Source organism: Leuciscus leuciscus (genome assembly GCF_965113295.1).
Source record: "Leuciscus leuciscus genome assembly, chromosome: 9".
NCBI classification, from domain to species: domain Eukaryota; kingdom Metazoa; phylum Chordata; class Actinopteri; order Cypriniformes; family Leuciscidae; genus Leuciscus; species Leuciscus leuciscus.
Window position 1 is genome coordinate 15,341,965 of NC_138733.1, and position 23,403 is coordinate 15,365,367.

Genomic DNA, 23,403 nt, shown 5'->3' on the forward strand with positions numbered 1-23,403 from the left:
TGAGCAACCTTTCTTCACACTGTTGCATTGCCGATACATTGAAAAGGCTAGATAAAGGTACATTATCTGCACGGTCACCTCGAACGAAGCGGCAGTTGGGGTAATGCCTCTGGTGTTCTGATACTGCCCGATCTCCCGGTTCCCAGTTGCTAAGCTGGCCTCCACAACTGAAGCAAGCCACTCTGTCGCCCTGGCCAAGGTAGTAGAAACCAGCTTTGGCAAGCTCGGCTGGAGTTACTGTAGCAAGAGGCCAATTCTGAAAGGTGTCAAGGCGTTCCTGTTCCTGACGCATGCCAGGATTGTGACAAGCCAAAGGTCGCTGGTGAGACATATCCTCAACTCCACGGGAGGAAATGGGACTGGAGAGGGTCAGGTTGCTGAATGCCATGTTTAAGTAAACTCCTCCGTTTGGCCTGAAACGAATGCCGTGGTGGTCGATGTTACGGCTGTCACAGGGGCGGAAAGAGGATGGCTACGTTGCGAAGCGGGGGAAAAGGCAGAGTGAGAGGACGACAGGAGGTTTGCGGTGGCGGGTAAACTCTGGATGAAGACATAAAAATGTGACCACTCAAGCCCTTCTCTCTGTCGGACATCCCATGACTAGTGTCTAGTCGTCCTCTCACATAATCTTATTAAAAAATTAAATGAACCTCCTGAACAGATAGAAGGTCGACGTAGGGGGTATGAGCTTCCATGAAGCAGGAACCGATGCTAAGAACAAAATCGAATTTTGTTCAACACCACAAAATGTCCTTTTTCTGTTCTGTACACAGAGGGCAAATTAGTTGTATCATTTGAAAAATCACCACACAATTTCAGGTATTCACATCTTGGAAATGGTTGCCACTTCGGGAATACAGTAATTCAAATGCAGAAAACAAATATTGGAATATTTAATCTTTTAAATCATGTAGTATTTTTAATTATTCTAAATATTATAATACTATTTTTGTATTTTTTAATTTTTATTTCAACATTATACTTTCATATATTGAAGTAGTGAAAAAAATGACCGACATTACGTACATAAAGTAAAACAACATTTACAGATGGTCTAACCAGAATAGAAAATCTCTGCAGGCTATCATGTCTTGCTCTAGGCTATAGTTGACCAGACTTTCAACTATTTCACCAACGTCTGTTTTTGCATTTTTTGACACCAGTGACACACAGAGTTCCGTTACAAAAGTACATATACAGAGAATTTCGTCAATTTCGAATTCGTCACTACATGCACTCAACACATCAAGAACTTTTCTGAGGATCACGCCGATCTGCTCTTTGCCGTTAAAAAACATGGGGGTTACATCAGTCCATGACTTTATCAAGCCTCTTACGACATCCATTTCATTTTTGAGATTTGTCACACGTTTGCTATCCTGCGCACAATCGTTTTTCATACCACATGCAGCGTCGATAATCCTGTGCATCAAGCCAACCATCTGGCCTCTAAAATGATCTTTAAACATACAGTCCAACGCCTCTCTTAAAGGACACTCTTTGCCCGTGGCGCACTCACACGCCGGATGATACTTGTGCCCAGCATCGTCAGAACTCAACGGGGCACCGCTCTCCATCAGGTTTTGCGTCGCCATTTTAGAAGTTTTCAGCTTTTCGTTCCTGGAATGTTCCTGGAATCTCCTGAGTGAGTCCTTGCGGCACAGTCGTCCAGGGTTTGTGCGCTAATACTCGGAAGTTTTTGGGTCAGAAGCGTGACTTGTAGAAGCGTAGTTTGCGTCAGGTTCAGGCAAACAGGACTTTCAACTTTTGTTGCAGTAGCGCAGCAGTCCGCGGCTAGTAGAGCTAGAGTAGAGCTAGAGCGTGCGATGTCCTGAAATATTTATCAGGACAACAGCTCAGCCCGCCCCACTGTTGTGTAGAATGTACGGGGGTACAGGAAAGCCATAAATAACTAGTTCCTGCATAACCAACAAGTCCTACATGTCGCCAGAGAGAAGTTTATTATTTTCACTCAATCCAGTGACAAAATCTGATTAAACATGGGTGAATTGTTCACCATAAGTTCTGTAACAAACATTTAGAAATTATTTCATTTTGCGCATGCTTTAAGTTAATTTGACTATGAAGATGTTAAAGTTCATAGACCTTAAGAGCATTGAGTTAAAATTAAAATCAATATCGCATTAAACGCATCATTACCGAATTCAGGGGAGTTTAATAACTTCAATAGTTATCAAGCACCAGCTGATTTAAGTTTTTCTTCAAACAAAAGTAATTTTCGGATAAATCATCGTACACATACATGTGTTTTGTTGTATGCACAGATTTTGAGGGTCGCTTATAGAAAGAGGTGTCCTTGTCTTTGTTTCGCGGTCTTTTTAAAACATAGAACCAGAGAACAGAGAACCTTGTGCGGCATTCTATATCCGCATAAAGGGTTGAAATATAAAATATACATTTTAGCGCTATTTAAAACTAGGACGGTATAATAATATAATGTAAATGTCTCACATGAAGATGATGGTTTAAACCATCATTTTATCAAATCAAGCCAATTCATGCGAATACTGTCGTATATGAACAAAGAGAAGACCTAGAGTTCACTAACATTACAGCTAACTGTAGTAACATATATCCGGGGGAAAGTGTAAAGACCTCATACATGCCAAACTATCTAAAATGGAGTTGATAAAAATAACTATATAGAGTTCCAAATGACAGTTATTTTTGAGCCCGACACTTTTAAGCGCTCCAAAGTTCTAACTAGAGCGGGGGGGGGGGGGGGGGGGGGTTAAAAGGGAACTTTGTCTAGTCTTAATTTACTGAAGGCTATGGATGTTAGGTAAATGTTTATTAAATTAATTCACAATATGTACAGATTCATTATTAATCTTATGCCTAATATGATGAAAATGGCTGTTATTTGTTTCTTCTCCTATCACATTAAATCACATGTATTATCTAGGCCTATTTTAAGTTCAAAATGGTGAAATTAGGAAAAAAGTTGATTAATTTGCCTGATTATTTTTGTCGTTGTTTAACATTTCTCAAAACAGCTGTCAAATATGAAATGTTTAGTTTAGATTCTTGCACATTATTTCGCACTTTATGACCATTATCAGCTGGAACTCGCTCTCAGTGGCTCCTGTGAACATACTATTGTCCTAACATAGACTATTATTGTTATTGTCCTAACATAGACTATTGTTTTAACTCTGGTTTAACCTGCTGTGCGTCTGTTCACTGTCCATCATGTGCTCTAACACCTGCAGCATCAGCCGGTTCATTGACTTTGAACTGGTGTATGAATGTGTCTGCAGGTGTATCTAACCCTAACAACTAATGACCAAAATGATTTTTGCTATTGTACATACATTTTATTCTTCTAACTGTTTGTCTTTGGTTAACACAGCTGGAGAAGAACAACAGGGAGGTTGGAAGACACAGTAGAGGAACTACAGAATAAATATGGAGAGAAAACAGCATTAAAAAGGATCAAGTCCATAGTGAAAAAAATCAGAAAAAAGAATATCAAACGTAGGAAAAGATTTATAATTTACTTTGTTAGTAGTCAGTATGTTTCTCAATCTTCAATAACTATAATGTTTGCATGGTTTTGGTTGTGTAATTAATTGTAAATTTTTTTAACAGATGGTGACGGTCAAATGCTGAGCGTTCAAACACATTCTGGAAACATGACAAATCAACAGCCTAACAACCTTCCACAACGACAGCATAATAATACTAATAATAATAATTCTACATCATTCGGACGGCCATTAATTCAGAACCCTAATCGGCTTAACTTAACAATTGACCAGATGAATGGTGGGACAATAGTTGCTACAATCATGGTAGAAAAAACAATATATGGTGATGTTAACATCGGTGCGGTGAGTGTCTGATAATTTAAGAAACAGTTGCTTGGTTAAGAAATGATTGGTGTATGTTATATATATTTATGTATGGGTATTTTTTGTTTTTTAAAAAGTTGGTCCATAGGGTGTGGAACTTTGCATCACTCTGGTGTCTAAAAATACACCCAAAGATACACCCAAAGATACTAAGTAGGAGATATCTAACTGTATATTGTGAACATTCCATTATCTGTTTATTTGGGGTCAGAGAACACCCTCAGCTCATACATCTCTTTAATTTTGTGCTGGATGTTAGTTAAAAGACGAAGGTATTAGTTAATAACAAACAAACAAAAACTTTAAATCAACATAATATTAATAAAATATGGTAGAATTACAATTACAGTTTGGAAATGACTTCCATAATATTTTATTTTATTTACAATGTTGTGCGTTGTGAGTGAGACATCGCAGTGTTAGAGAAATCTAACATTGCGTGGTTGCGCTACGTCTGAAGCTTAGTAATCAACATGCATTTATGTAGGACTGTCAATTTTTTTTTAATATTTTAATTTTGTATTTTTGATTGTATTTCACAATTTTTTCTTACAAATGTTGTGTCAGACGTATTGGGTAGCATGCAAGGCCGCATTAATGCACGGGCTTACCTGGGCTGAAGCCCATGGGCCTCCCAAGTTCAGGGGCCTCCCATGTTCAGGTTCATGATGAGCTGAAAAGGTCAAATTTTTTTTTAACTTGTCAGATTTTGTCGCTGTATGTCGCTAGTCGCTTGTGGGCGTTGGTAGTGCTGTCGCTCTAATGTTGTTGTTATGGTGCGTTCACACCAAGCGCGAATAGAGCTTCTGGCGCGAGTGATTTCATGTCAATGCAAACACGCGTTTACGCGCGTCTAGATGTCCCGCGGCGCGAATGAGGCGGCCACATCTATACAAAACACCATCACAAGTGATATTATACAAATATATAATTTTAATTTGACTAGGAATTAGGCTCAAAAGAAACAGTATGCTGTTGGGAGAGTGTTTTTATATTACCACACAGCAGTGTTCAGGGATTAAATCATTTACTAGATTAACGATCGATCAATCTACAAATTAAACTCACTCATACTGTCATAAATTACTAAAACGTCATCCGAATTTGACAAATAATAAATTGTCTTGTCCCTAATAGTCAACATAATGCAGGGGAAACTGTAAAATGAACTGCATCATAAAACTACAACACTCGAACTATAAATGTATGAATTAAACTCACTGAGACTGTCGACAGTTTCTTTTCCATGCATTATTTTATTATATCCATGTTTGTGGTTAGTTACAGTCAAATCATATAAAACAGTGAAATCGCCCTCGAACACTTCTGTCTTGCCTGCACTGCACTCGAGACGGTGACGGGAGCTGAGCTCCACTGAAAGGCTTCTTTCCTATTGGTTGGGAAAATCGCTTCTCATTTGCATAAAGTTGAAATTTAGTTGCTGTGTGTGGTTGTTAAATAAAGTGTCTTGTGTTTATGTGCTCAGTGATATGTTAATAACAATATTAAAATTAAAAACAATATTAAAAAAACTCACTGTTGTAGTTCTCGAAAGAAACTAATGCATTTTGTGATGTAGATTACCTAGATAGGCTTTTACACTTTTTTTAAATGAGACTCTATAAATCGAGGGGATGGGGGGCCTACAAAACCTCTCAGCCCCGGGGCCTAACATTAGGTTAAGGCGGCTCTGGTAGCATGATTATCTTGTTTAATCATGTAAGTCCATATATATCAGGTTGATGTTTGTAGAAATAAGCAAAATACATTTATAAAACAAAAAGAACCAGCTAATGGCCTTGTGTCAGACTTTGTGACACTTAACTTTTTATTCTAGCTAGATTATCCTTTGAAAAGTGTAATACAGTATTTGATTTTTACACACGCAGTGTTTTCGCCAACTGGCCTACCCCTGAAGTTATGACTTCTGAAGGCCTAGATTCAATCGGTTGAAACATTTTATTTTGTCATTTAAATATCTGAAAAAATAGACTGTGCTCAATATCTGCTAACTCTTTATTGTGATGCTCCCCAACAGATATTCTAGTACTGACTATAAGTAACTCAACTATATCTCAACTTATTCTAACCCTACCAGTCCACTAATACTCTACTAACACTAATGAGAGTTTACTTTACACAGTCTGACTCTCACAAGCGAGTTAGTGGACATGCAGGTGCAACACTACTATAGTCAGCAGCACATGACTTAAAAAACGTTTTAAGTATTACATAAAAAAAAAAAAAAAAGGTGTAATTGACAAAAAATTGTAATTCTGAATTAAGTAATAATTATGACTTAAAAAGTTGAAATTTAATTATGACTATGCGCCATAATTATGAGATGAAAAATTTAAATTATGACATACTAAATTGAAATTATGATAGATAAAGTAAATATTCCATAGTGAAATTTTCTGAATTCAATATAATTGTATTTGTGAAAATGATTCAGTACTGAAACAGCATTTACGAGTTTTTACATATCTTCTTCTTGTTTCTGCAGTTCGTGTAGGCCTCTAAGACTATGAATGACTAAAAATGATTATTGATGAACTTGAATAACTTGAATTTTGTTGGCAATATAAAAAAAATTGTCTTCCCATACCGGGAGTCGAACCGGGCCACCTGGGTGAAAACCAGGAATCCTAACCGCTAGACCATATGAGAGGCATTGATACTGCCCCCGGCAAATTTGAAAAGGCTGCACTGCACGGTACAATATAATGCTGGATCATACTTATGCCGAGCCACAGGAGAAGGAATCCTCGTGGCCAAAAAGCAAAATTGTATTTATCGGTATGTAAATAAATATCGGGATAGCTTCTCCCAGGTGAAAGAGCTAATGAAGGAGAAAGACTTTTGAAAGGGAAGTTGTCTGCTTTCTTCTCGACGGGTGAGTCAAAGTTACGGTCTGAATTACAAGCTTTTTTTCATTGCTTGCTTGTGTAAATCATTATATAGGCAGCATAACAGTAGAAACATGTACAATTAAACTCGATGAAGTGCTATTGTAAGACATGTTGTCATAGATTCTTGACACATAACGGCTACCGCAGTTGCAACACGCAGTTGCAAAAAGCGAGGCGCTAGAGAGCACTATTTGTTTAAATGCAGAATACAATTTCACCGCTAGATGGGAGAAATTCTTTTGGGAGAACTAACTTGTAGTAGGGTCTTTAACAAAAAAAAAAAAAAAAAAAACTCCACAACTGAGGAGGTCAAAGGGGATGCTTCCTGCTATAGCTCTACCCAAAGTCTGTTCATGCGGCCACCAGACAGATTTTAAACACCGGATTTAAACTTCTACATATATTTTGAGTAGATAACCGATAGTATATTCTCAGTAAAGGGTTTCACCTTGTGTGTTTCCACACTGATTAAGGATAGTTCGGGAGATACAAGTAAAAATTATCTTATACGTGTAATAGATCATAGCTACCAGTAAGATCATGCTTTGAATCAAGACGAGTCAAATTAAATATTCGCTCAAGACAAACTTTACTTATCACACATCGCATTTCTGAAATTGTGTGTGATTTTCCAAATGATACAAACTTAGTCTAAATAAGAGTAACGTGGAGTCCTCGGATTTCTTAAAAACAACATAACAACAACAACAACAACAACAAAAACATTGTGACAAACTTTGACAACATGTTTCATGTTGTATGGACAAAAATACTGTTTGAAATATTTTTGTATAAATAAGATCTAAGCATAATTTTTGCTTTTATTTAAATCTAAAGTTTTTGAACAGACGCTGTTTAGTAAAAAAAACAAAAAAACAAAACATAAGTCTTCTAAGAAGATAAATAGAAGATATGATTTTAATAAAACTTAAAGATTTGATTTAAACAGTCTTTTAATTTTAAAATATCTAATTTATAAGGTTATGCTTTTAAATGAATTTAGTATAAAACTCTGGATGTACTCTGGAACGCAGACTAGATTTACTGTGACATTGTCCCCCCGAGGCTCATCTGGTCAACTATTTGCTTTTTGGATTGTTTTTATCGTTGCATAAAGAACTACTTCGCCTCTCTGGAAATGTAAGGTGTTTTTATTTATATATTTATTTAGCTAAAACTTTGTTTACATTTTTTAAATACATTTTAGTAACATGTTATTATTCATTGGTTATATATTTATTAATAATTTAATTTAAAATAGAGATTTTTTTGAACCGCGTGTGTGCGCACACAACACAGCTTAGAAATGATATTAAATTATTTATTTTATAGTTTTCTGCGATGGTCGTGTTAGTTTAGGTTACGGGATAGAATATGCAATATTCTATGGATTCTATGGAAAGCCCCCAACATAAAAATTGAAACCCCCGCATGGACAAAAAATTATGATTGACTATAAGTACAGTTTTTCAACCATCTAAAGTTTTTGAACAGACATTGTTTAATAACAATTATACTTTAGGTTACCGTTAAACAAAATCATTACAGTAATCTTCTAAAAGATAAATAGAAGATGCGTATGTATTCAAACTTTAAAGATTTAATTTAAACAGAGGCCCCTCTGAGTCAGAGAACGATAGACGGAGCTGAGAGAGAGAGAGAGAGAGAGAGAGAGAGAGAGAGAGAGAGAGAGAGAGAGAGAGAGAGAGAGAGAGAGAGAGAGAGAGAGCGAGAGAGAGAGAGAGAGAGAGAGAGAGAGAGAGAGAGAGAGAGAGAGAACCACTCTGTGATTTTATATTATATTATAAGCAATTTATTTATATACTTTTAAAGAACAGAATGTTCAAAGGAGCCATTCTATTGGTTGGCGCCTAGCCAATGAAATGGGACTTCTATTGTACGCGATGATGTCACAAAACCCGAGTCCTGGGGGACGCTCTGAAACGCTAACATGGCTTAATGCATAAGACTGATATTAAAATAAATCAATTATATTATTAAACTCAGTAAACACCATACAAATAAAGCATACAGAAAAGCAATCGAGCACAGAATATGAACGCAACGTGTTTAATTGTACGTTAAGCATTTTCCTCCCATAGAAAACCAAGAAAACCCTTAATGAGGCTTAATGGACCAACAGTTATAAAAATGTAAAAAAAAAACACCCAATTCGTTATAAATATCAGTCTAATAGAGTTCCGAGGACGCGGGTTTCGTTTCATCATCATGTACAATAGAAGTCCCATTTCATTTGCTAGGCACCAGCCAATAGAACGGCTCCTTTGAACCGAATTTGATTGAATTTGTTACTGTTACTAAGAGTTACTGTGCACATTTTACAATAAATTATATTACTGTAAATGTAAATCACGTGTAATAGCTTTTCTCTGGTTTGGCCACAAGAGGGCATGGTAGTGTTTTTCTTGCTCCGTTTTAGTAGGATAACAAAAAAGGGAATTCAACCGAAAGTGATGGTAAATTGCAACGTGATCTCATGAGAATACGTGTGTATTTTTACGTAAAGTGTAATTCTACCATACCTACATTTACTTACGTTATATACACACAGAAACGTATAATACTGACGTATTTACAGCACTAAAACGTAAAATATTTACGTATTAAAAGCACAAAAACGTAAATTATTTACGTATGAACAACTCTACCGACGTAGGCCTACATATTTGAACGTATTCTTATTTATGCATATTAAAATCGTGGCATTAATGTTTTGACTCTGTTGCATTCAAATGTCTTATCAATTAGCCTACGTTTTCAGTCGCATTTATTAAATGCAGTTTACTCAAGAAATAGGCTAATAACATTTCGCTCTGTTCGTGCTTTCTGCTGGAAACTCGTTTCGGAGGATTAGTCTAACTTACATGCAGTTAAACAAGAATACACACAAAAAAATACACAAGAATAAAACCTTAAAAATACCTTATTTAATCGTTTAACCATTTTGTAATATTTAGCAGCTAGTTTATTTACAGTGAGACACAAAATGCGTTTTCTCCAATAAAACAATAATACACCAAAACCCAACATAAATTCACAAAAGTCATCAATTTTATTAGCTTGATATAATCCAAATCTTTAGAATCCATACGTTTGCAAGAAAGAGATCCAAATTAAAGGAGAAGTTCACTTTTAAAATGAAAATTCTGTCATCATATACTCACCCTCATGTTGTTTCAAACCTGTATGAATTCCTTTCTTCTGCTGAACACAAAGGAAGATATTTAGAAGAATGTCAGTAACCAGACAGTTTTTGGGTCCCATTGACTTCCATAGTAGGAAAAAAATATACTATGGAAGTCAATGGGACCCAAAAACTGTCTGGTTACTGACATTCTTCTAAATATCTTCCTTTGTGTTCAGCAGAAGAAAGAAATTTATACAGGTTTGAAACAACATGAGGGTGAGTATATGATGACAGAATTTTCATTTTAAAAGTGAACTTCTCCTTTAAGCCCTTTATCCAGTGAGTGATCTTCATCTTCATTTCACAGGCTATCACAGCAGCGCAGTCCGTAACTGTCAAATCCCGCGCTCGTGATGATGAATTCAAATTCAAAAATTGCGCCCTCAAGAAGCGTTACGACAGCGCGCGCGCCTTCACACAGAGAAAATGAACATTTTCATGGATTAATAACTTAAATTCTGCTCTATACCTCATTCAAAACTATTATATACTGAAAGAGAGTACTGTGACTGCAACACATCGTCATGTGAACGACTTTTGGTACCGGTTTTGACATTTTCGCAATAAATAAATTATTGTGATTACACGAATGTTGTTTTTCTTCATAATTGTAGCCTATGTAGTTTTAAGAAATTGTTATGGGTAGGTTTAGGGGTAGGAGTAGGATTAGCTGCTAAAAAAATCTTTTAATGCTATATTGTTAATACAATTGCCATTTCCCTACACATCTCTGTACGTTTTATCCTTTTTATATTCTGTATAAAATGGGTAACGTTATGTTTAGGTTTGGGAGGGTTAAGGGATCTTCCATTTATCTATAAAACGGTAAAAGGTAAATTATACAGATATCTTAATGATATGAAAGATTCGTAAATATTTAACGTTTTGTAGCTGTAAAAACGTAATAATGTTACGTTTAATTGTTGCAGATACGTCCATATCATACGTTTCAGCATCTATCCAAACATATAAAACGTACGTTTTCTATCTTTGAAAATTACGTATTAATACTACGTATTAACAATGAGACCAGGCTGCAAATTGCGTGACTACTGTGGTGGCTCACATTTTAAAAATTACAAATTGTACTGTTCATGTTTCTCACTCTGTTAGTGTGTCAAGTCAGACTTTTCAAACTGGTTGTGTACTTGCTTTAAACTGTGACTTAAGAGAAGAGCGTCTCTTTGGTGAAGTTTTACACATAGTTCCACAATGTGAAAAAGAAATTGTTTTAGTTTTTCTTAGAGTATATCACAAATGTACTTTCACCCACACTTGTATGCAGTCCAAAGAACAAATTAATACAAAGTGATTAATTTGAGAAATGCTACTGATGTAAAACCTCTTCACATGATTTCCAAAGAAAACCTTTTTGTAAATCCAAGATATAAAATTGTTTAAAAATGTCTTTATGAAATTCAAATGACATATGAATGCTGACTTTGTGAAAATGTAGCAGTTAAGACTTAATAAATATATTTCTTAAAATGCTTTTTTTGTTTGTTTTGTGTTCATTTTAACTGGTCAAAAATAGCACATCTATGACACAAATTGTGTGATTTATGACACATTAGCGTGTTAATTATTTTAACACACTCCCTGTGTTAAGAACAATAACACACTGGTTGAGTTAAAAGTAACACAAAATGTGTTGTCCTTAACTAGACACACAGGTGTGTTAAGATATAACACAGGTTGTGTTGTTTTTAACACATCTGTTTTAAAAATATTTAAATACCCAAACTTTTTGGACATTACTGTACTAAATATCTGTAATAATGTTTTGTGTTTTTTTTTATCATTGTCCAGAGGAAATTAGACTCCAAAATGCATCTTTACAATCCTCCTGATACATCCCTCACATCTACCAAACTGGAAGTCATTGTAGCAGTGGGATTCCCTGGATGTGAGCCTTTTTTCAGTGTTTGTTTTTTCCTCTTACTCCTTACAGATGACCCATTTTTATGATAACCCTTGTTTTTTTTTTGTTTTTTTTTTCAGTGGGCAAATCCACATTCTTCCAGACACACATCATTCCAAAGGGCTATGCATATGTGAACAGGGTGAGTTGTTACATTGCTAACACAACAGAGAACCGAGAACCCAGAGACAAGAAGTAGATCTCCAAGAGCAGGATTGAGCAAATTTGGTTCAGAAGATTTGGAGGATTTAAAAGTGTACGATATCTTGTTTTAACTGTTTATCTAGATATCTTGTTTATCTTGTTTTGGGGTTTTTCTTGTCTGTAAAACAAGACTTTATTTACAGCTTAGATTGTTTTCTAAATCTCAGAAAACTTATATTCTAAATGTTGTATTTGTGCACTATAAATCTCTGGAGTCCCAGCTTAAGGCTGGCCCACACTAAAAGACTTTTAAAATCTTATCAGATTTTCAAAATGTAAGAGACCACAAACATATTGATAAAAAAATCATAGATTTAAAAGTTTTGTTCCTATAGTGTGAGAAAAGCCAAGATGTGACGACGGGCAAGAAAAAATAATAATAGGTTTAGAAGTAGTCGTGGTATGCTTCCATGCTTTGTGATCGCCACAAAAAGTGTGGCAATAGAATAGGCCCTTATCAGTTTAACCCTCTTGTAACGTTTCTTAAACTTTGTTGAGTAATTATGGCTCAACAGCATCAGAAATGAGTTAGCATCAAGTTGAATGTGGCTTAATAGTTTGAAAACGGACAGAAACTTCTTCACTGTAAGAATGAACTTTTTATATATATATTTATATATATTTCAAATAAATGCTGTTCTTTAAAACCTCAGTATTCTTTAAAGAATCCGTGAAAAATGTTAAACTACAACTGTTTTCAACACTGATAAAATGGTTCTTGAGCAGCAAATTAGCTTATTACAATGATTTCTGAAGGATTATGTGACTGAAAATAGAAAATAGTCAAATAGAATACGGTTATTTTAAGTTGTGATAATATTTAACAATATTACTGTAGTTTTGTATAAATGCAGCCTTTGTGAGCATAAGAGACTTCTTTCAAAAACATATATACATGTAAATAAAATATAGGCTATATATAATAAGAAGTTAAATGTATTCATATAACATTTGAAACATGGCATAAAAGTATAGTTATCTGTGATTTTAAATATTTTGGACATAAGGGGCCTCATTTATAAAACTTTGTGTAGAAACCGTCCTACATTTGATAATTTCTCAAATGTGCAAACGTGTGATTCAGAGACCGACCGTACACACAAAAAACTGTAGGGTGAGTGTAACAGGCCAGTAAGAGCTGCGTGTGTGTATACCTCACTACCCTGACTTCTAGAGGCGCTCTAGAGGGGAGTAGGACTGGTTACACTGAGTACATTTGCACGTTAAGACTGATTTTATAAATATGAACGTTGGCTTGGATTTTAGCGTACACGCACTCATAGGACACGTTTTATAAATGAGGCCCATGGTGCACACTGACTTCATCACGTTTCCTTTACATAACTTGTGTTATACTACCATGAGGTTTATTGTGTCTAATGACTTAATGGCTGAAAATCTATTGTCATTTTCCAGTAGTTGCATTTTAATTTAGACTATGATTTTCCTTGTACAGCATCATTGCCCCCTCATATAACTATATGACTGCATAGTTGAATTACCACAAAAAGAAAGCACGATAACAGTTGAATGATCACAATGAGATCTAATGACACTATAAAATCCTCATAAACAATGCCATCACTGAACCCAAAGGGCCCTTATGATTTTTCAAATGAGAAAAACTCAAAATGTGTGTACAGTATTTATAAAAAGTAATTATATGTTAATTTGTTCATTCAAATACTGTTTATGACACTTATATATTTCTTTCAAAATTTTTCTTGAAAAACTGCAAAAAATATTATCTTTCACTAAAGGCACTAAAACCATGAATGCCCCTGCTTATAGACTGATAATGCAAATATAATGATGCTTTTTAAATAAATTGATTGGGCTCAAGGATTATGTCAACTTCTCAGGAAGCAAAGTAGTATTCTATAAACCCTAGAGAACTGAAGAAAAGTTTCTTCCCCCAGGCAATCTACCTCATGAACTGTTCTCCTTACTGTGCAATGGCAACAATAAAGCATTATCACTTTTTTATATTTATTTGACAATACCCTACTTCTTCTTATTCTCTCTCTCTCTCTCTCTCTCTCTCTCTCTCTCTCTCTCTCTCTCTCTCTCTCTCTCTAAATATATATATATATATATATATATATACACTCTCTCTGTTGTCTCTGTGTACTGGAATCTTCTTCTGTCACCAAAAAAAGTAAAGAATTCCTTGTGTGTGCAAACATGTTGGGCAATAAAGCTCTTTCTGATAATCTCAATAGATACTGCTTCATTGTGATATCGTGTTACAAGGGACATAATAAAATATTGCATTTTTTTCTTCTTCTTGCCAGTCAGTCATAAATTCAAACATTGCACCAACCCTCCAAAAAATGGTCTAGATTTTGAATGGACTCTTTTCACATTTCCAGGGTTCTCAGAAGCGTAAGTCATTACAGCTTGGTAAACTTCTCAAGCCCCTGCCCTAGTTCAAAATTAATCAAAAGTGCCCCTGTCAACAATTATCAACAATAATATTGTGATCGATATAACAAAATCGAGTTGAATTATAATTAATATGACAACATGTACAAAACAGTAACAAATCGCTCAAAAGTCGGAAAAAAACCTTATCTTTACATATCTGCCATCAGACAGTATGAGACATCATTAGGCTTTAATTCACATATAAACTGAAAACTTGATCTTGGAGCTGTTTACAGTGTTGCAGTCTAGCAGCCGGGAGCCACCATATTGGATCACGCACAGAGTCTGTTTTCAAAAGGAGGGGCTTCATATAGACAGGAACTAAACTGAGCGTTACTGACAGTCTGGGAAGAGAGGTGCTGCAACAATGTCAAATAATGTGGAAAAATTAAGTGTTTTTTGAGCATTCAAGCATGACGACCTAGTCTAGTAGAGCCCAAAAACAAGTTCACTTTGAAAAATAGCATAATAGGTCGCCATTTAAAATTCAAAGAATGGATCAACTAAAAATGTGTTTTAAATCATCATGACAAGTTTAATACAAGCCTTTTATTGTACAGAAATGTTTTTGTTCATTTGTATTTGAAGGTGCTCACATTTCAGAGGAAGATAAATTGATTGAGAATCAACTATAAATGGGAATTCTAAATGAGATAGCAATACATGTATGCAACAATATTCAGAAAGTTAGAAAGTCTGTTTGATAGAGATGATTATTGTAAGAAATATTCTTAAGTAATTGGATGCATGGTTATGTTCAATTTACACATAAGGATTGATTTGATTGTGTGCATCAGATTGTTAATTCCAGATAATGCTTTAACCAAGGCGTTTTCTGCGTCTCACTGCCCATGTGGTTACAGCAACAACAAAACATATGACCATAGTTACCACACACAAAGAAATGACAAGAACTGTCAAATTCATGCCTGGGTTTGATATTCCTTGGGGTTTTGGATCAGGTTGGGGTTCTGGATCAGGTTGGGGTTCTGGATCAGGTTGGGGTTTTGGATCAGGGAGGATCTTTGAAGCTTGGGCAATGTTGGAGGTTTGAGATTTCGCTTTTTCTTCGTCTTCAGACTGAACTGCAAAGAACATTGTGGTGCCATTGTGGATTGTGAAACTGAAATTGAATGAATGCTGTTCAACTGATCCAGCCTCATGCGGTGAGACGGCAGTTGTGTTGACTGCATGACCATTGCTGAAGCTTTCTCGAAGCATTTGAAGGTCATAGCTCCACCTGATCTCATAGGATTTCGCTTAAAGGAAAAGAAACATGCCACGAAGACAATACAATTTATATTATTTCATGATCTAAATTTGAAACTACTATTTTATGTTGTCAGTGAAGATGTTAAAGAAATGAAAAACCTTTTATTTTAAATTCTGGTATAGTAATTGTGTGCTTTACCTGTCCCTTGGTCGAGGTCCTCACCAGGAGCCGTCCAGCTGAGAAGCACAGAGTCCTCCTGGATCTCAGCACTCAGATCTGTGATTTTGTTAGGAGGGAAGTTTGGTGGGGTTGAGCCTGTAAGCGTCACCTCAAAACTCTCTCCAGTGGCTGTTCTGGTAAAACTTCCGACCTCAAGTGATTCCTCAGAAACTTGAGGCTCGGGAGGGTTCAACTCCACCACACCTGCAATTAGAGAAACCACCTGAATCTGCTTGATTCTGAAGTTTTTCTTTAAGCAGCTGTGTAGCTAACTATATTGACATTTATATTCTTAGTTCCAGTTTGTGCATGGATTCATTGACACTTTCTGCCGGTTACATAGATACAAGTATTTTTACAAGTGAGTAATTGAATCATCATCTTATGATTTGTTCCAAACAATCATTCACTCAGGAACTAAACTTTGAGTCAAGCTACATTCCAATAATCAGGGTCCCTACACAGTGTCCACTTATCTCTATTCACTGAGCACAGGATACCTGTTGAAGATCACTTCACTTGACTATGCAACGTCATCAAACAGTTTGAGGTATGATGGCCAAGTAATACGTCTAAGTATATGGTAATATAAATTACCATACGTTTGTGTAATATAGCCTACAGTACATGTGTATATAATACATCCATATGTATTTGTAAAAATTTATTATTCATTTAATGAATATAAATTGTCATATTTGACTGTGAAAAAATATCTGTTGCGATGTTTAATATGAAAATAATGTCATTTGGTTTTATGGATATGTCTTATCTTATTTGATCATAATCATGGAAGTTGCATTGTGATTTTTGTGCTTTGCACACTTTAAACCCGGGAACAGCTGTGTACAAAACACTCATTGGATTAATTAAACACAATAATAAGATCCTCAACTTCTTTTTCCCACGGTTTCGCAGACAAGGCTTAAGTAAGTCCCAGAATAAAATAAATATTTGAGTTGTTTAAACTGAAAGCAACTTTCACTGGCATATCTTAAAATACGTCAGTGCCATTGCTTTGTCTCAAGATGCTCACCAGTAATGTTTTTTTTCTTCTTTTTCTAAGGCATGTTTATAAAAGCTACTTAAATGCCCTAATTGAACTAAAGCCTAATCTTGGCTTTATCTAAACCCTGTCTGTGAAACCAGGTCTTTATTTTATATTTTATACAAACTTTAAAGTGCTGGAGAGATGCGCAATAACTGGTGGGCACATTTTGTTTTCCACTTCCTGTAAACAAAGTATTGTATCGGTGTAACCCTTATAATCCGTAGATGCCATTTGCAGTGCCCTTCTAACTCATCATGGAGCGTCCCTTTGGAACGGAGTCTCACTTAAGATGGTGGATTAACCTGTGAAATACACTTCACAGGGCACTTTCGGTCGATTAGAATTCACACTTTCAAAAAACGATTTATTCAGACGTGAAACAAGTGACTTTACAAACAATTCTGCTTTAGCTTCATTTTGAACTATTGTTGCTGGCAAAAAATTAAATGTAAAAATTTGTATAGAACTGCTGTATAACAATAATATCACACTTGCGATTGTGCTGTTGGTCTGACTGTAAGTTTTTTTTTCAGATGTGATCCAAGTTTAAAAGTATTTTCAAAACAACCTTTAAAAAGTGTTTACCGTTTACCACATATCCAGGTACGTATGGGGCACCACCCCTTTTTTGGAAAGTAAATACTGTTTGAAATATTTTTGTATAAATAAGATCTAAGCATAATTTTTGCTTTTATTTAAATCTAAAGTTTTTGAACAGACGCTGTTTAGTAAAAAAAACAAAAAAACAAAACATAAGTCTTCTAAGAAGATAAATAGAAGATATGATTTTAATAAAACTTAAAGATTTGATTTAAACAGTCTTTTAATTTTAAAATATCTAATTTATAAGGTTATGCTTTTAAATGAATTTAGTATAAAACTCTGGATGTACTCTGGAACGCAGACTAGATTTACTGTGACATTGTCCCCCCGAGGCTCATCTGGTCAACTATTTGCTTTTTGGATTGTTTTTTATCGTTGCATAAAGAACTACTTCGCCTCTCTGGAAATGTAAGGTGTTTTTATTTATATATTTATTTAGCTAAAACTTTGTTTACATTTTTTAAATACATTTTAGTAACATGTTATTATTCATTGGTTATATATTTATTAATAATTTAATTTAAAATAGAGATTTTTTTGAACCGCGTGTGTGCGCACACAACACAGCTTAGAAATGATATTAAATTATTTATTTTATAGTTTTCTGCGATGGTCGTGTTTAGGTTTACGGGATAGAATATGCAATATTCTATGGATTCTATGGAAAGCCCCCAACATAAAAATTGAAACCCCCGCATGGACAAAAAATGATGATTGACTAAGTACAGTTTTTCAACCATCTAAAGTTTTTGAACAGACATTGTTTAATAACAATGATACTTTAGGTTACCGTTAAACAAAATCATTACAGTAATCTTCTAAAAGATAAATAGAAGATGCGTATGTATTCAAACTTTAAAGATTTAATTTAAACAGAGGCCCCTCTGAGTCAGAGAACGATAGACGGAGCTGAGAGAGAGAGAGAGAGAGAGAGAGAGAGAGAGAGAGAGAGAGAGAGAGAGAGAGAGCGAGAGAGAGAGCGAGAGAGAGAGCGAGAGAGAGAGAGAGAGAGAGAACCACTCTGTGATTTTATATTATATTATAAGCAATTTATTTATATACTTTTAAAGAACAGAATGTTTTTCAACTTTAGTTAAATTAGCAATATAATTATTTTAATTTATAAAGAACGGAATGTTTTATGTAATATAATTTTTATTCTTTTGTTTATCTAAAACAATTGGATCAATAAGATATTTATTTTATAAGCATTTAATTTTATACTTTTATAAAGAACTGAATGGTTTTCAACTTTAGTTAAATTACCAAGATAACCATTTTATTTTATACACTTATAAAGAACGGGATGTTTTATGTAATATGATTTTTATTGTTTTGTTTATCTAAAACTGAATTAAATGGTTTCAGTAGATTTTTAGTAAGATATTATTGTATATTATTTGTGTGAAATATAAAACATGATTAGGGCAACTCTCTTTTTCTCACTTTCACTGTTACCTCAGGAATGTGGAGGGGATCATGTCAGAGGACGCGCGCGCAAACACAAACAAACACACACACACACACACACACACACACACACACACACACACACACACACACACACACACACACACACACACACACTACTCTGGCTGGTGAGGTATTCAGGAAAAACAGTCTTTTTCATCTCACTTTTCCAAAGGGGCTCACAATGTGCTCTGGAATGCGGAGGAGATGCTGACACATATCCTAACAGCGCCTTCAAACTTTCTGTCATACACATGATCTAGGGTTAAAAAGGTTAAATGGCAAAAGCTTCTGTCAAAATCACATGATCTAGGGCTAAAAAGGTTCAAATAGGGCAAAACTTTCTGTCAAAACCACATGATTAAAGAATAGCTAGGTCAATAGGGCAAACCATAACAACATATGCCGGATAGATACCGGAAGGTCAACCTGTCAAAACACATGATCGAAGGGATAGGAAGGGGCAATAGGTCAAAACTAACTGTCAAAACCACATGATCGACGGATAGGAAGGGTCAATAGGTCAATCCATAACAATAGGGACCGGAAGGGCAACCGGAAGGTCAACCGGAAGGTCAATGACAACCGGAAGCCATCAATCATTTTGACACATGGTGTAGGGTTATAACTACTGACGGTGCTTTTTGACAGTATAGTGTCCCCATCACTATACCGGGGTGTTAGGACCCACACAGACCACAGTTTTCACAGGAGGTCTCCCATCCAGGTATTGACCAGGCTCAGCCCTGCTTATCTTCAGTGGGCAACCAGTCTTGGGCTACAGGTTGATATGGCTGCTGGTAATAATCTTACAGACCCCAGACTTCTGAACAGTAGTGTATGTAGAAGGGTGAGCGTGTCATTAACCTGAATGGGCAACTGAAGTGTCTGTAGAATATCCTCAGCTTTGGACTTGAACACCTCCGGTCTGAGTTTTCCTCGAGATATTCCCATCTGATTGGTGAAAAATACCACCTAAACAGAGCAAAGCAAAGTAAAACCAACTGGACATTTATTGATGCTCTAACTTCCGTTATGAAACATTATCTTATACTGACAACATCAACAAGTGATAGTGGATTAGGAAGCACCTTGTATCCTTTCTTCAACAGACTGGCCAGTCTGGGCTGAATCTCTGGGAAGAGAATCCTAAACAAGAGTAAAACATCATCAAGTGAGAGACAACAAACAGCTGCAGGGTAAAGCAAGTTCTTCAACTAGACTCACTTCCAGTCATCTGGACTTGTGGGAAATACTTTCCCAGACTTTGTAGTGATAATGCAGCCGTCAATGTCAAAACCTGCAACCTGAATCACACACAACAGCATGAAACATTCTAGAAGCATAATGGTTTTGATGGTTAAACACTGTGTGCTGAACAAACACAGTGTGCTGAATAAACACTGTGCTATGTGCTGAATAAACACTACATGCTGAATAAACACTATATGCTGAATAAACACTATATGCTGAATAAACACTATATGCTGAATAAACACTATGTGAAAGTTCATGTCTTACTTTGGAGCTTTCTGGAATCCCTGCTGCAGTGAACAGCATAAGGCTGCCGATTTGTTGCCAGTGACTCTGAGAGCAAGTGGAAGACGGAGAGCTGGGTTTGATAGTTGGTGAGTCCAGGTTTTTATCACTCTCTCTCTCAGCAAATGCTTGTAACTGCTTAAGCTTTTTCTCAGATGAGGTCTGTTCATCTTCATCATCCTCATCGTCACGCCCTCGTTTCATGCGAGGGACGTCCTTCTCTGGGCTACGAGGTCGTTTTGTTGCCTGAGAAAAAAGAGCCAAGGTTTTATGGGATATTTCATTTGATTTTATGTCATAAAATAACAATAATAATAATAATAATAATAATAATAATTTAAAAGAAAAAAATGGGTTGAAAGTGTTTGAAAATGTCTGTACCACAGAAATGAAAAATGTAAATTTCCCACTAATATAAAATAAAATTTTCTTTTATGAATTTATACACTCCTGCAGACTTGAATTAACTAACCTTTTATCTTTATTAATGTATTCTTCAATATTGTTTCTAAAGCATAAATACAATATTATTATAAACACTTCCAAAAAAATAAATAACTGCAGAAATACAATTAATGACATCTATATAAATTCAGAATGAGGAAATGCATTATAGCCATTCAATTGTGATACAGATTTGCCATGTGCCAACATTTATATTTCCTTCTGTAAAACTATGTTAGATAAAGTTTATCTATTATTATCAAAATATATTTAAAGGTGCTGTAAGCGATGCCACGCGTTTTTTAGGCCCAAACATTTTTTGTCACATACAGCAAACATCTTGGGGGTTAGTGCGCGTGCACATGAAGGGGGTGTGGAGGAGAGAGAAGCATGAAGAGGGAAGTTTGAATTATGGCCGACACACGACCAAAGAGACGACGTTCCGATGAACAAATTGCAAAGAAGAGGGACAAGGATAAGGGACGAGGATAAGGAACGCGCGAAATACCGAATTTACATCGGAAAAAACTTCGAAAGGTGGCGAGAACTCCGCCGGCAGAAGGGCTTCCGATCCACATTCAGTTGCTCTGTTTTTGCAGAACAGGTAAATCCATATTTCTTTCTAAACTGACGTTCATGTTCGCCAAACCAACACAAGGATGTAATTAGCTAGAACTATGCAGTCAGCGTTAACTTTGGTGAATACAACATATAACGTTATGTTTCTAGCAGCTAGCGATCAATCTCTATTGTAAATGATCAAGCAAATTCACAGTAGGGCGACAATTTGTGTGAATGATTGTTTTCATCCACTCTTTGTTATGAATTTGAATGTTCATTTATAGGCTGTTGACAACTTTGACTAAATTTGTTTACGACGCCGCCGTTGTTTATGCTGACTGGGAAACGCGAAGCTACGTTATCTTGCTATTATTGCGTCCTTGTATGCAGAGCTCGAATTGAGTCAAGTCTTATGGGGGGTCCCCAAGTTTTTTTTGGGCGGGGGGTTGGTTAGTCTCGCAATATACACTTTATACAAAATATACAGTATATTTGATCATAATATGCGTATATATACTATTTATTAAAAACGCTGGATAAAGAATTGTGTATATATATATAATTCTTCTTTTAAATTACTTACTAAAGTAATATGGATTTAGAGGGTGAAAATTTCTAACCTCCCAAACTCAAAATTTTCTAGTGACTGATAACATCTAAATTTTGCAATTGGCCCAAGTGAAATTCTGTAAATTAAATTTTATAATTTACAGATTTTCACTTGGGCCAATTGAAAAATTTAGATGTTATCAGTCACTAGAAAATTTTGAGTTAGGGAGGTTAGAATTTTTTTACAGTGTACTTAGTGTATATATATATATATAAACTCAGTCTCTTTTGCCACAACTGAAATGGAGAACTGAACATAACTATATATAATGTGTTACATAGAAATGTAGAAAACACGTTTCGGCCCAGATCCGGCCCACATCTGGCACTTGTGGAATGCGGATCTGACCCACATGCAGCGTGGAATGATGACAGTTGGGCGGCTCACTCCTGTTTGCCAGATCTGGGCCACAAGCAGGCCATAGCAATGCCACATGTCAGCCAAGAGCAAAGAAATAAACCAGAACTGGACCTTATCTGAGCCGCAAAACCTGTGTATATTAAATATGGAGTCATTTCAGCCTTAATAAGCCTGTTAACAAGCAGAATCACTGAAGGAAAGAAGAGAACAGAAAAAGAGTCGAGCAGAAACACAAGAACTACAACTGACTTCAGCCACAGTCTAAGATGAACTGAAGCGAAAAGGAGACATTAAATCTGTGAAGATCTCAGCAGAGGAGGATTAAACAACTCCACAAACAGCATCTTAGACTGTGGCTGAAGTCAGTTGTAGTTCTTGTGTTTCTGCTCGTCTCTTTTTCTGTCCTCTTCTTTCCTTCAGTGATTCTGCTTGTTAACAGGCTTATTAAGGCTGAAATGACTCTATATTTAATATCAGACTTTGTGGCTCAGATAAGGTCCGTTTATCAATGACAGCCTTTAGATTTCGATTGTAAAACTAATTAAAATATAAACTAATGGTTTAAAAATGTGTTATTTGTTAAGTGACCATGGTATAAGCGGGTTAATGCCCTGCGAGGTGTCCATTGTCAGGTATTAATGGACTTCGGCGGAGGCAACCGTCCGACGCGCATTAATACCTGACAATGGACACCTCGTCGGGCATTAACCCTTACTTATCCATCTTCATCGAGATCTCTAGCACTCCTGTAGAACCAGGAGGACTATTAATAATGAAAAATTAGTA

The 23,403-nt window shown here is 35.7% G+C and overlaps 3 protein-coding genes across 3 annotated transcripts in view; 1 reads left to right on the top strand and 2 right to left on the bottom strand.

The window, feature by feature from the left end:
• LOC309507064 (calcium-activated chloride channel regulator 3A-1-like) overlaps positions 1 to 23,403 on the top strand; it is a 65,616-nt gene that overhangs the window by 28,706 nt on the left and 13,507 nt on the right. The gene's annotated exons all lie outside the window — the stretch shown is intronic.
• On the bottom strand, positions 15,060 to 17,665 carry LOC309507123 (uncharacterized protein). The gene is made up of 3 exons (XM_082181260.1): positions 17,616 to 17,665; positions 15,959 to 16,183; positions 15,060 to 15,806 (listed from the first exon to the last, which is right to left on the bottom strand). The coding sequence occupies exon 3, from the start codon at positions 15,766 to 15,768 to the stop codon at positions 15,367 to 15,369; it is 402 nt and encodes a 133-aa protein (XP_082037386.1). The 5' UTR covers positions 15,769 to 15,806; positions 15,959 to 16,183; positions 17,616 to 17,665; the 3' UTR covers positions 15,060 to 15,366.
• On the bottom strand, positions 19,800 to 21,425 carry LOC309505791 (uncharacterized protein; the record flags this gene model as incomplete). The annotated part of the gene is made up of 5 exons (XM_082179249.1): positions 19,800 to 20,078; positions 20,195 to 20,252; positions 20,331 to 20,410; positions 20,625 to 20,888; positions 21,417 to 21,425. 5 exons carry the CDS (start codon positions 21,423 to 21,425, stop codon positions 19,860 to 19,862), a joined length of 630 nt encoding a protein of 209 aa, XP_082035375.1. The 3' UTR covers positions 19,800 to 19,859.